This window comes from Dermacentor andersoni, chromosome 5 (assembly GCF_023375885.2).
Source record: "Dermacentor andersoni chromosome 5, qqDerAnde1_hic_scaffold, whole genome shotgun sequence".
Taxonomy (NCBI): domain Eukaryota; kingdom Metazoa; phylum Arthropoda; class Arachnida; order Ixodida; family Ixodidae; genus Dermacentor; species Dermacentor andersoni.
The window spans coordinates 113567857-113580637 of record NC_092818.1 but is presented as its reverse complement, the minus strand read 5'-3'; the positions used below and the strand labels follow the sequence as shown (position 1 = coordinate 113580637).

Genomic DNA, 12781 nt, shown 5'->3' with positions numbered 1-12781 from the left:
AGTAGCAGCCATTTTTTGCAATCTTGCAATGAGCCATCTTTAAACTATTTAGCAAATTGAATTTTTTCTTTAAACATGGTGTAACATTCATAAAATTGTGGAACGGGCCCCAATTCTTAAACTTAACGATAAATTCGAGATAATAGGCAAGTATGCATAACTGAGCCAGTGAAATTTTTTTTCGCAGCTCACACTTTCGAAGACATTTACAGTTAAGGTGTGCTTTACAGTTAATATTGTTGTGTACACCTGGGCATGCACTTTGGCACTGGCTCAAGTAAAAAGTCGGTAGATAAATGCCTCAAATAAATGGCATTGAAAATAAGCTTAATCTCAAGCATACTGTCTGTCTTATTTTACTAGGTTGCTGGTGGACCTCATGAATCCTGCCATATTACTGTACAAGGAAGAGCTTCCAGTCGAGAAGTTTGCCAGGAACAACTACTTGGAAATTGTATCTCATCTTCAGTCATACAAGCTGGCTTTTACAGATTCAAAAGTGTGGATTGCTATCACCAAAAAGCTTGAGTCACTTTTACACAAAGTATGAACATTTCTTATCTCTCTTGTCTAAATAAAATATTTTTGCTAGCACTGACCAATAGCCTCGTTAGGTATTATTATGTTAGAAAAAGGGGATTGATTGTTTTCATTTCTTCAAAGCTATATGTGAGCTTGGGAAGACCTTGTAAAATGGCAATTGGTTAATTTTGATAAATTAAGGCTCTTTATCTGCAATGAGATCGCATTGCGTGGTCTGCAAAGTGAGTGACTGATAAAGTGAGATGAGAGAAACTCTTAATACTAAGAGAATTTTTTTCATCTGTACTAAAGGTTTGTGCAGTCTTGAACCATGAGGTGTGTGTCATGGTTGTTTGCTGAGGTGCATGCTTGTAGGTGCACTTATTTGTCTTCTTATAGGTGCACTTTGGTAACAGGCATATGGCCATTATAAAACTATATGTCGATACTTTTCAATTCTTCACCTTGTAAGTTCATGCTGTTGCACATGCAATTTGATTATGGAAAAATGCCAAAGCTTATAGAGCAGAACAATATAGAACATTTCGGGGCTTGTAGTGAATTATCTTTTGTAACCTGTCCTTTGCCATGAGATATGAATGCCATAATATTCTTAGTCTCATTGCAAAGCTTCTCTTCATACATAGCACTAAATTTTGGTAATCTTTCTCCTAGAATTGGGAGACCCGACAGGAAGAAGACAAGGACATGATTGAGCGCATCCTTGTCCTGATTAGGAACGTTCTTCATGTGCCTGCCAACCCATCTGAAGAAAAGCGCACTGATGATGATGTTAATGTACATGACCAAGTTCTTTGGTATGCACTTCTCTTCACATACTTGTGTTTTGCTCCAAACAAAAATAAAGAGTATTGTAGATGAATAATTACAAACTGGAAGCGTTGTGTGATGAAAAAAACAACTGGGAAGAATTAGTTTTGGATATTTGCACCATTTAATTTCTGATGTAGCTTTATTTTAGTGTGTGAGAAATTGCGGAGCTTTCCTTGGTCTGAACACGTTTCAGCTTCCCACAAAAGGCTTACAGTTATCCTGAAGGCATCTCAAATGGCTCATTGAAGCCCCTTGATTATGAGATTTCAGACTGTGTGTGTGTTGCAGAGAGAATGGTGGATCATGAGGCAGAAGGCAAACATTTATAGGTCTGCTCATGATTTCCCAACCTCAAGCAGGTTCTTTGAAGGGAAAGAGTTGTTACATTGTTTTTCCATTTACATTAGATTTGAGATTTGTTTTGCCATGTAAAACCCCAGAATTCAAGAAGATAGTATTTCACAGTGGGCTTTGGCACAATCACTGAGAAGCCGAGGTGTGCCATTTGACACACACTTTGCTAGAACGACGTACACAAGATGCCTCTGTTGCACCTTAAAATAGGCAGCTTTTTGTTTCACAACAGTGTGTAGCTTCTAATTCCTATAGGCTATGAAGTTGTAACTAGCATAACTTATACGATTGGGGCTATCAACAGCAACCGAACAAAGGATGTCCTTGCAGCCAACGTTTCGACAAGGGAATATGTCGAAGCATTGGCTCCAGGCCCTCGAAATGTTGACTACAGGGACACCCCTTGTTCGACCACTGTTGATGATTTAAAGTCCCCATCTTAATGTGAACCTCTGCCTTGTTTAAATTATGAAGCTGGGGCCATTAAAGTGGAGTTTCTCTTGGGTACTTTCACCTTACTAATACTGCCTTGAGTGAATGTGGTTGGTTGCCTGTAGTTGCAGGAGACTTTTTCAAAAGTGTTTGGAACTTTGTGGAGAACAGCCTGTTTGGATTAATACTATTAGAGCCTAGCATTACAGCCACTTAGGAAATATTTAAGTTGTGCTATACGTGATACTGAATGGGATATTCTTGATCATAAAATTAAATTTATACTCTTATACAGTCATGCCTATGGGACTTTTTTATGCTGAGATGCTCTCTTTACACCTAAGTAGTTATGACTGGTGGTCATAGGTGCACTGCACATTTTCTGTGCTCTGGGAGCCATGATCGATGATCAGCCAATGTGTCCTCGCTTCACGCACTGTACAGATTGTGTGTGTGTGCAGTGATAATCTTGCATGCAGTTCCTGAGTGCCTGGTGATCATGCACTGGCGTGCCATGCGCTTCAGCACCTTTCACTGTAATGATGTTTGCACAAAGACTACCAGTGCATACTTTAGGTTGTGTGCCTACTGCATACAAGTTGTGCTTTGGTCCACTGGCCAAAAATTTGTTGTTTGGATGTGTTCAGTGCAGTGTTCAAAGATGCATTCACTTGTGATGGCAAAGAGGGGTCAAAAATAGGCAGATATGTCAATCAAACTTTATGTTGGTACATATTTAATCAAATTGTATCTATATTAAACTTTCGTTAATGTTTATTTCATTTCCTTCAAATTCAGTATTTAATTTGGGCTGAAATGTGGTTACTTACGACTCGCAAAGGTACTTTTTATTTTTGAGCATTTTGGAAAAGGCATAGTGCCGACATAGGTTTGTTAAATTGTGATGCGTTATTGCTATATGTGAAAACTATTTTTCTTTACGCTGTGGTGTTCTGTTGTACGTGCACACTTAACAGTTTATTTCTGTTGTGTTCACTGAAGGGGAGAAATATGACAATACAGCACTGCCCATTGTTTTAAAGGGATGCAAAGATAGTTAGACTGGCCAAGTAATCAATCGGAGCAGATTATCTGGGCTGCTTAAAAGCAAGCCATTCTTGTTGAATTACTGGAAACTGTTGAGTCAAGGGTAGCTGCTCCATGTGCTCTTTCGAAAACTGGTGTCCCTGCACAAAAACTGCAGCTATCCTGCTGCAGAATCATTCAGAACAGTCCTTGCATCCATAGTTCTGTCTTCCTTGAGACTCCGATAACTGTTTCTATCCCACAATTCCTTATATATTCAAAAGAAGTGAATATTTGACCACTATGAATAATAAATATTCAATTTGAATACGAATCAATTAGCAGAACAAAATAGCAGAGTTTATTGAATTCGTATTTGACATTTTGTATATTTGCATCCCTCTATAGGTAAAATACGTTGGCAGTAAAGCACGGAAAAGTGAAAAAGTGTGTGATCATTCGTACAAATGCAATGTATGGTGTTACATTGGCGCTGTAACATGGGTTAAGCATACTAGGGGCTGTACAATGCACACATTTGCTGTTTACATGAAAACATAAAAACAAGTGGCAACAAAGTAAAACTTGTGTCAGCCATTGTGAGTCATAAGCGAACAATAATACTAAACTGAAAATTTGTTTTGGAAACACTGAAAATTATTTTTCATTACAGTGCACTGTCACTTGAGTGACCTTCCTAGGGACTCAAGGAAATAGTTCGCTTAACTGAAAGTTCACCAGGCTGAATATTCACTAGAATATGGAATAGCATAGGGCACAGCAGACATCAAGTCAAAAGTGTGAAATTAAATTTATGGAGTTATGTAAATATATATGAGATACGTAACAGTTGCGTTGCTGCCTATCTCACTTTTAAAAAAGACAATCTAGTTTTCATTTTCACTGGTGCTCATAAAGCGCTAGAAACAACAAAGCTGCCCAGAGAGTCTGTTCTTGTGCACTTCCTCCGGCACAGCTTGTCGCTGAGAAACAAAGTCTTGCAACTTTCCAAGGCATCCTACAGCCTTGGCTGGAGTTACAGGATTTGAATCTGCCTCTCCCATTGCATCTTGCTCGTCGCACTCTTCCTCTTTGGGGACAAAAACTGGAAACAGTGTTTGTCCTTATTGCGCTATTCGTCTTGCTCGCTTTCATCATACAGGGGTGAAAGGCAGGATTTATGCCAGCAGTTTCTAATTGTAGCAGATGTTAGTGTTCTGCCGCTGGAGGGGCGATTTGGGGGCGGCGAGCATCGGCTACACCTACGCTACAGAGTGCAAAACTTCGTTGAACTGATTTAAAGAATGAGCCTGGGTCCACTGATCAAGTTCGTTCAATTGAAATATTCGCTTTTCATAAATTCGTTTAACTGAAAGATTTTTGCATAGAATACAGAGGAAAACCACTGGGGATTTTCTAGAAGTTCAGTATTCTGAAATATTCAGTAAACTGACGTTTGTACAATTGAGAGCTTAAATGGTACTTTATTGCTTGCTTGCTTGTTTATTTTATTGTTGCACAGTGAAATGTTGCACAAGTGACACAAAAGTTGTTTAAATCCATAGCTATAATGGTTAGTAGTTGGTTAATTTCTGAAACACACTTAAGGTACCTTTCATGCAGTGGCATGTCAACACTACACATACTACTATCGTATAAGAAATATATAAGCATCTAGCTAATTAGCTTGGGGATTTTGTTTTCTTTCTAGGGCAATGCACCTTGCTCATACTGAAGACTTGTTACTCTATGTCACCAGCAGTGATGATGAAACAGACTACTGTTTTCATTGTTTGGAAATTTTGTCCCTGATGCTGCGAGAACAGGTGAGCCACATTCTTATGTTCAGATTTGGGGGAAGCCATTTGCCATGGCGAATAAATTACACTTAATGCTGCACTTTAGGATAAAAGTATTCAGGGCTTCTAGTGGCCATTCTCACACTGCCTTTTCTTTAGTGACATGCTGTCCAGCACGTTTTCTCATATAGGTGTTTGCTTGTGCATATGTTGGCATTGAAAATCAGTTGCCGTTTGCTCTGTGGGCCACACATCTGACCTCTTGAATTGCACGCTTGATGCATACTTGGCAGGATAGACTGCTTTAGCTAACAAAGTAAACAGCAGATATACTCACTCAAAAGTTGTTTAAGCATACTCTTGCATACAAAATGTGAGCAATCAAAAGACGAGACATAGAACTTTACAGGGACCACGCTTTAAAACTGTACATTGAGAGAGGTCTGCACTACTTTCAGCTCATAGACACCCGTCACAGAGGCTCAGTGGCTTTGGTACTATGCTGCTGAGCGTGAGGTTACAGCTTCCTTTCGTTGTCATGGTAGCCATATCTTCATAGAGATGAAATGCAAAAATGCGCATGTACTTATATTTAGGTGCAAAGTTAACCCAAAGAGCTCCCACCTCAGCATCTTACATTTAATGCATACCTACCAATTTTCCTGAATTTTACGTGAAGTTTACGAATTCTGGTTCATTCTGGGATGTTACAAATGTTCTGTGAAGTTTTACGAAAAGTAAATTCTGTTCACGAAAAAGTTTCGCTTGTTCGTCTCTGGCTATGCACTTGCAAGTTTTGTCACTACAAAAGCATACTAGAGGGGTTCCTACTTTGAAATAGACTAATGTATGCAGACATGTTCCTGAAGTAGGTGAAATTGGCAGCAGCATAGTCATTGGAGAAGTCATTGTGACATATAGTAGAACCTCATTCATACGATCCTGTTTTGTACGATTTCCTGGCACCGCTGTTTACGTTCAAAGACAAAAAATTACCCAATGCAGTTAACCTTCTTTTTTTACTGGAGAATGTGTTCCTAGAAAACAATTTTTCGGCACCATTGTTCAGTAGATCGGTAAACTGCAATATCATGATATGTTTTTCAGCCACTAGATCCCACGTGAGCAAGAAAACACACGAAGCAAGAGCGATTTAGAGCAGTAGGCATCCACCACGGCAGCTTCCCTGCAGTACTCATCTACTTGTGTCCCCTGAAAATGCCCGCACATACTCAGTTTTGGGTTCCGGTACTGACAGATCTCCTTGCGGCTCATCACACGTCGCATTTACAACTTTCGCTGCCAGCCATCTTCCGATAAGAATTTTCACCTATCTGTTCAACAGGGTGTGTGGCGTAGTGCCATTGGAAGCCTACTGCACACTTTTAATATGCGATAAACCAAACACGCCGCCGTTGCCCGCTGAAGGCAGCGTGAAGTCAGTGTCATGTTTTGCTTTGGCGGCATTGTATTCAGGCACTACCCACCAGCTAAATTTTGCTTCGGTTTTCCATCAATGTCTTCTAACCCACTAAGCGTTAGGAAAATGACACCATGCATCTCAGGCTGCTCGGGCCCCATCATCTCAATGTATGTCGGCATCTTGTCTTGTGCCACAATGATTCACGCCGAGTGTGCATGTCAAAACTTCCCGCCAAGGTGCCTCAAATTTGGCCCATGCCAAATTTGAGGAACGCAAATGCAAGTTTGCCGAAGCCACAAAAATGACAATGCCCATCTTAGGCCGCTCAAGCTTCGCGTTGCGTAGGTGCCAACTACTGTTGAATCATGCATCTTCCCAGTTAGTATGCGTTCTCCTGAGTATTTTTCCAAAACCTATGAACGAGGTGTTACTGTATAAATGGTGGCTGCTTGGAAATTTGTGCTCTTGCAGGTTGGCTGCAGCTTATATGCTGCGTATAAAGGATAATCATTGTTAATAAAGTGTGAATGTATCCTACAAAAAGGTGTGGGCTCAGGCAAGACATTAATAAAAATTTAGTGCTATTTTTCCTTCCCCTTCTTTCAGATGTTATGACTGCAGGAATATCACGATTTTTAAAGTTAGCAGGCTGGCATGTATGCGAGTGTTGCTTAGGGATGTTAACCCCATGAATCAACGAATCAACTTGCCCATTGCAAACAGCGAACAGCTACCAGATAGCGTAGCTGCTTTCACCTTGTTGCTGGTTTACAGCTACTCTTTACTGCGGCATGGTGTGGCTGTGTGAATGAGGGTTGCACTGTGCTTACGTAAAGGAGGTGTATTATCCCTCTGTTTTTTTTTTCCTTACAACCATCCCGTCATACTAAATTGTGGTCTCTTCAGTTCTGCATTTCGGACGCATTAAATATATACTAGGAACTAACGTGAGCCAGTGACGCATCCTACCGTAATCGCCAAACTTGGTGGGACAAAGAAATGCACATTTCGCCACTGCTAAAGTGTGTGTGGAATGTGCTGGCAATTCAAATCTGTGTAATCCAGTAAGAGCGTTTCCTGTGTCCGCATAACAGCAGCAACGGATTGCGATGCTAGTTTTTATTGCGATAGCAATTATATGGACACTCCAGGCGTATTTCTGCGGTTGCCGTCGCCGTAAGGTTCCGTATAAAGTCCGAGGGTGATAAAATTGTAGCCGCGCGCCATATGCTGTATTTGCAAGCAAAAGCATGTGAAGGTGAGCCAGCAAATACGGCTCCATCTTTCGTGCGCCAGCGAGGAAGGCAGGCCGAAAGCGCGCCCTCTTCTTTCACACACAAGGCACCGGGATGAGGCGAGAGTGGGAAGGGTGGGAGGGGGGGGGGGGGCGCTTTTCTCAGGCAGCTGCTGCTTACGGTGCGGCTGTGCAAGCGATCTGCGATGGAGCCAAAGTGCATGCCCGCGCGGGCCTAATCTTCAAAATTATATGCAATGTTTGCAAAGTTCGTGTAGTGCTGGTAGCTTTGTATGCGCTGTGCTTTCGATGTTTTGTTTGCGTTCAAGTGAGATGCACGAACGTCCATTCGCTCGCTGCACCTGCCGCGATTCCTCACTCCAGCATTTTGACAGCAAGTTTCCACATTCATCGAGCAACGTGTGTTCATGTTTACCTGTGCGCGCGTGACATCGTGCTTGTTCATTTAGTTAAAACATGTTGGTTGGCTAGTTGGTTTGAATCCATGATATAATGTGCAAGTGCGACTGAACGAGGAGATCGAAAAAGCTCACACAGAACAGCGCTGTCTCTGTGTGTCTGTTTCTTTCTACGTCCTTGAAAAGTCGCGCTTACACATTACATCATCGTCAATTTTGTTAGTAAGAGAGTGTTTACAAGTTTGGTGTTACCGATAAAACTTACTTCGTATAGCTACCTACTAATTTGCTATCGCAGTCGGTGTTTCGCCTTTCGGGCGAAACTGCTGCTTTTTAAAAAAAAATTATAATTTGATTCTTTTGCTTTATTTCTGCACACCAAAATACAACGCTATGGCTATTTGAAGGTCAGATTCCCACTTTACGATGGCTCCAGAATGAGGGCATAGCATTAACGGAAAGTGGCGTACCCTATAATGCGAGGGCACCTCCAGATTCCCTATTTTCCATTTGCGTTTTTTTTGGCAGGGTACCAGAAAAAATGCAATTTTCTCAACTTCTATGTCGTTTTTCTTTTTAATATTTCCCTACATGACAAAAGAATACCCGAGGATCGTGAAAAAAACATGAATTGGATGTTTTGACTGGTCAAGTGGTGCGGTGGGCGGTAAACTGGAGTGGTGGGTGGCGGTGGGGAGAACCCTGGTGTATATATAGGTAAATCTTGATATAGCGAAGTATTTAACTTTTCATAACTTCTTAGCCATAGAACACCATGTATTTAGAACCTCAATATAACGAAGTGTATTTTTACGCGATTTCAATATAAGGAAATTTCACTGCCACCACAAAGGAATCCCGAGACAATAACTGGAAACTTCCGCGGACGCAGATGGTCAAATGATTGAATTACAAGTGGCTGCTTGCAAATGCACCTATCAAATTGTGTGCCGTGCGACAAGAGCGACTGCCGAAGTGGAGCTGCATTTATAAAGACCAAATGCGATATGATCCTATCGCGCCCTGCGCACTGTGCGCTTTAGGTACGAGTGAAAGTGTGCGTGGGTGAGGCAAGAAAGATGGTGGCTTGATGAGTGCCCCCTTCTGGCGGGAGCAAAGGGAAAGAGGGGGAGGGGAGCTCGCTCGCAGTAACGCTATCAAGAGCGCATAAGGGGGTGGGGGGGAGTAGGGAGTGGAGAAAGTTGTCGCGTGTCTCGGCCGTGGCTGCGCGTGGCTGTAAGTGCAGCTGAGCACACACGCAGCCGCGCGCCCTGCTTTATAGATAATCTGCTGCGTGTGCAAAGAGTGCACATGCCGAGATGGCGTGGCACCATGTAAGGTGTCTTATGGCGTGTTTAGTATTGGAGGTTGCGTAATCTTGAGCTTCGGTGACTTGTTGGAGAGAGAGGCAGACGAAGCATTCGCTCCCAGCTGGCGGCACTTTTCCTGATAGCGTCGTCCCAGTGCAGGTGATGCTATCAGTTGCGGAGGCGGAGTACTCGCAGAAGGGTGGCTTACTTAGCCTAATTCGTACTGCCGAGAAGATATTGTCGACGCACGTGGCATGAAACCGTATCACTCGTCGCCGACTCCTAAATTTACCAAAATGAATTGTTTTCTCATTACAATTTGCTTTCTTCTATTGCCTGATAATTCGGAAAATTCTGCGGGTCTTTTCCGTGTAAAAAGAATCGATTGGGGACGGTACTTATTTGCATAAAAGGTCGGATTTCAATTCAACGAACTTTACATACAGTATAATAAAGCTAATTGCCAATTTAATATCTTCATTATATTGAGGTTTAACTGTAATAAGTCAAGCTTACATGATAGATTAGCGCTCGAGAATCATTAAGATGTCAATATTATTCTAAACAGAGCCTTAATAATTGAGAAATTGAGGTAAATGCATGACATGATTCGAGACTTCCCCTGGGCATTCAAATACTTGCCCGATGACGAAAGCACTCATCAGTAAAATTCTGTCACTAGTACCCAGCCACTTGTTACAAAAACATCCTTGTATTGCATTATAAGATGAAATAAAGTGCTACTTGTCCAGCTCTATTTAATTTTTCGAAAAAAGAACTCATTGAGATTAACCTTCACAACGATGCGGTCAGTCGAAAGGTTTCGTCTTCACTCGACTCTGCACCACCCACGCTTTCGCGTTTGAGTAGTTTCGTTATTGTGTAGTGCTGTGCTGGTTTTAATGGCTCGTGAAATTCGCATAAACTGCAAGTAGCAGAGAATTAAAGTTAAAGGGACGCTAAAGCGAAACCATAAATCAGTTTAAACTAACGAAGCATTGTTTGAGAACCCTGCAGGCAATCATTTAAAGAATAGTTTGATTGTTAAGATGAGAAAATGAAGGTCCAAGTATCAGTATCTGAATTTCGCGCCGAAACCCCAGCGCCGGTACGTCAGCGTGACATCAGGGATGCCAAAGTATGTTTTCGCATTTGGACCGCGTTGGCTGAATAAAGGTTCCCGAAACTTGCCATGTGTAATATTTGGTTCCTTTAAAACACAATGTAGTCAATCTGTACCGCTATATATAATTAGTAGGCCCTAGAAGATGCCATCGAAATCCAAGATGTCACAGCCCCCAGGTGCGGGAACTTGAGTAGGCGTCGCCACCCGTATTTCGTTCTTGTGCTTTTTCTGGCTTACCAAATGGCTTATCGTTGTAAGAGTGGTGTTTTTGGTGTTGTAAAACAATAATTTACTGATGCAGAAGAAATCATTTCTCACTTTAGTGTCCCTTTAACTGTGATGTCGCGAAATACCGGAACGGTCTACACCACTTGACCAAAAAGCAGCTGCAGCTGTGAATCCGCCGCTTTGCCTTGGCTCGGTTTCTCCATGGCCGTGCGTTTGTGTTTTGGGCAAAAAAAAAAAAAAATTACCGCCGTCTGGTGGACACCGTTTTACTCGCTGACAGCAGCGAATAGAGGTGATAGTGTATGCAACGTCACCAATCCCCCGGTTGGGTGGCGGGATATCTGAATTTTGAAAAAGGTATACGGACCCTTTAGATGAAATTTTCTCGTAAGGTCTTTTCTGGGCACGAAACATGCACTGCGAGGTTTCTGGAATGGTATTTCAACAGTCCATGTCGACTTAGTATTTGCCTTTAGTGTCCCTCTAACGGGCATGGAGGAGATGCAAAAGCATCTGCTGCCTGTTCGCTGAGTGGTTGATTGGCCTTTTGTGGATGGTGCTAAATTACAAGAATGTGCTTTTTTTCTTCATTCAGTTCAAACATGCTATTTGATGCGATGACAGCAGCGATGGTGCTTTGGGCATCATATCATTAAAAAAATATGTGAAAAACTGACCTTGTGGGTCGCTCTTGCAGGGTATTCAGCATTTTGCTGCTACAATACATATTCTGAGCTGTGAGCAAACGAATTTTCAATTTGCTATAACCGATAGCGCTCTGAATGCCATATTTTGGGTTTTATTGTAGCCTGAGAAAACACATTGATATAATGACCAGCCAAACTTCTAGTTTATTCCATTTTATATGGTAATTTGTTATATACTGAGTAATCACTGCGCCAAAATTTTTGCGTTTGGACAGCATTTTAACATGCGTGAGTGCGTTTTATGCGTTATGCTTGCTGACAATATAAATTCGTGAAAGGGTGTGACTGGAAGCAACTGTTCTGTGACCTGATTTTCGGCCTTCTGACTTTTTCTGTTAAGCTGTGATTATCTAGTTTTTGTTGTGGTCGTAACCAAAATAAATAAAAGCAAAACTGCTACATGTTTCTAGCTCAATATTGAAAGTCTCGCCTTTTCTAGCTTTACTAGTATGACCTTAAAAGTTTTCTGTTCATCTTGATGTACAATTTTATTGCTCAATTCATGTAACTTATGAGTCTTCTGTGTACGTGTCCATATTTTTTTTCTTTGCAAGGTAACATGATTCTTGCTAGTCAGAACAAAAAAAAAGAACAAGAGGAATATGTTTGTGGTTGCTTTTTGCTGAGTTCCCTGCACAGGTTGGTGTTTGTAGCATTAACCCCTGACTTGGTTTTGTTCTTTCAGTCCCCAGAAGTACTGGCTAGGGCTGAACAGCCAAGGACTGCTGCTGAGAAAGATGAAGATATCCGGTAAAAATAAACATGCTTGAGTGTGCAGCCAAATGCATTCACAGCAAGCATTATTACATTATTGTTACATAATGAATGCAGATTTTAATATTAATGCAAAGTTGGTTTATTACGCGTGGTAAAATTTTGAGCAATTTTTTTTTTTTGGCCACCACTAAGCCTAATCTATGGTGCACTGAGATTTCATCCAAAAATCAGCTACCGATGAATGAAACAGACGTAAGCTATGGGAACAGGTCGAGTCCTTTATTTTCTCGCCTTGAAAACATTTATTCTATGTAAGACTATGTGCACAAGGAATCTCCACTTTTGGCCGCCTGTTTGGCCACTTCAGCTTCTGCAAACAGTTTCAATCTAGTCGAGTGTAACCTCAGAGGTCCTACAACCATTTTCCTGAACCGGCACGTAAGTTTCATGGGGGAAAGGCTACCTTCGGCAAGGTCATACATGTGAGGATGATGAAAGGTGGCAGCTTCTGTCCATTCGCTGTCACCATTTGCTTCTCCGTGCCTGTTGCACTTATTAGTGCAATCCAGGCGCTTTTTCTTTGGCATTGTGTTCTGCTGCATGTCAAAGTTCAGGGGCATTCGATCCACATTCCTGATTTGTGAGATCAT

General features: G+C 41.6%; 1 protein-coding gene across 1 annotated transcript in view; it reads left to right on the top strand.

The window, feature by feature from the left end:
• Nucleotides 1-12781, top strand: part of timeout (circadian regulator timeout) — a 316230-nt gene that overhangs the window by 2904 nt on the left and 300545 nt on the right. Inside the window, exons 3-6 of the mRNA XM_050178451.3 lie at nucleotides 364-544; nucleotides 1198-1340; nucleotides 4880-4994; nucleotides 12100-12164. Coding sequence (XP_050034408.1) covers nucleotides 364-544; nucleotides 1198-1340; nucleotides 4880-4994; nucleotides 12100-12164 — 504 coding nt within the window. The remainder of the gene's footprint in view (nucleotides 1-363; nucleotides 545-1197; nucleotides 1341-4879; nucleotides 4995-12099; nucleotides 12165-12781) is intronic.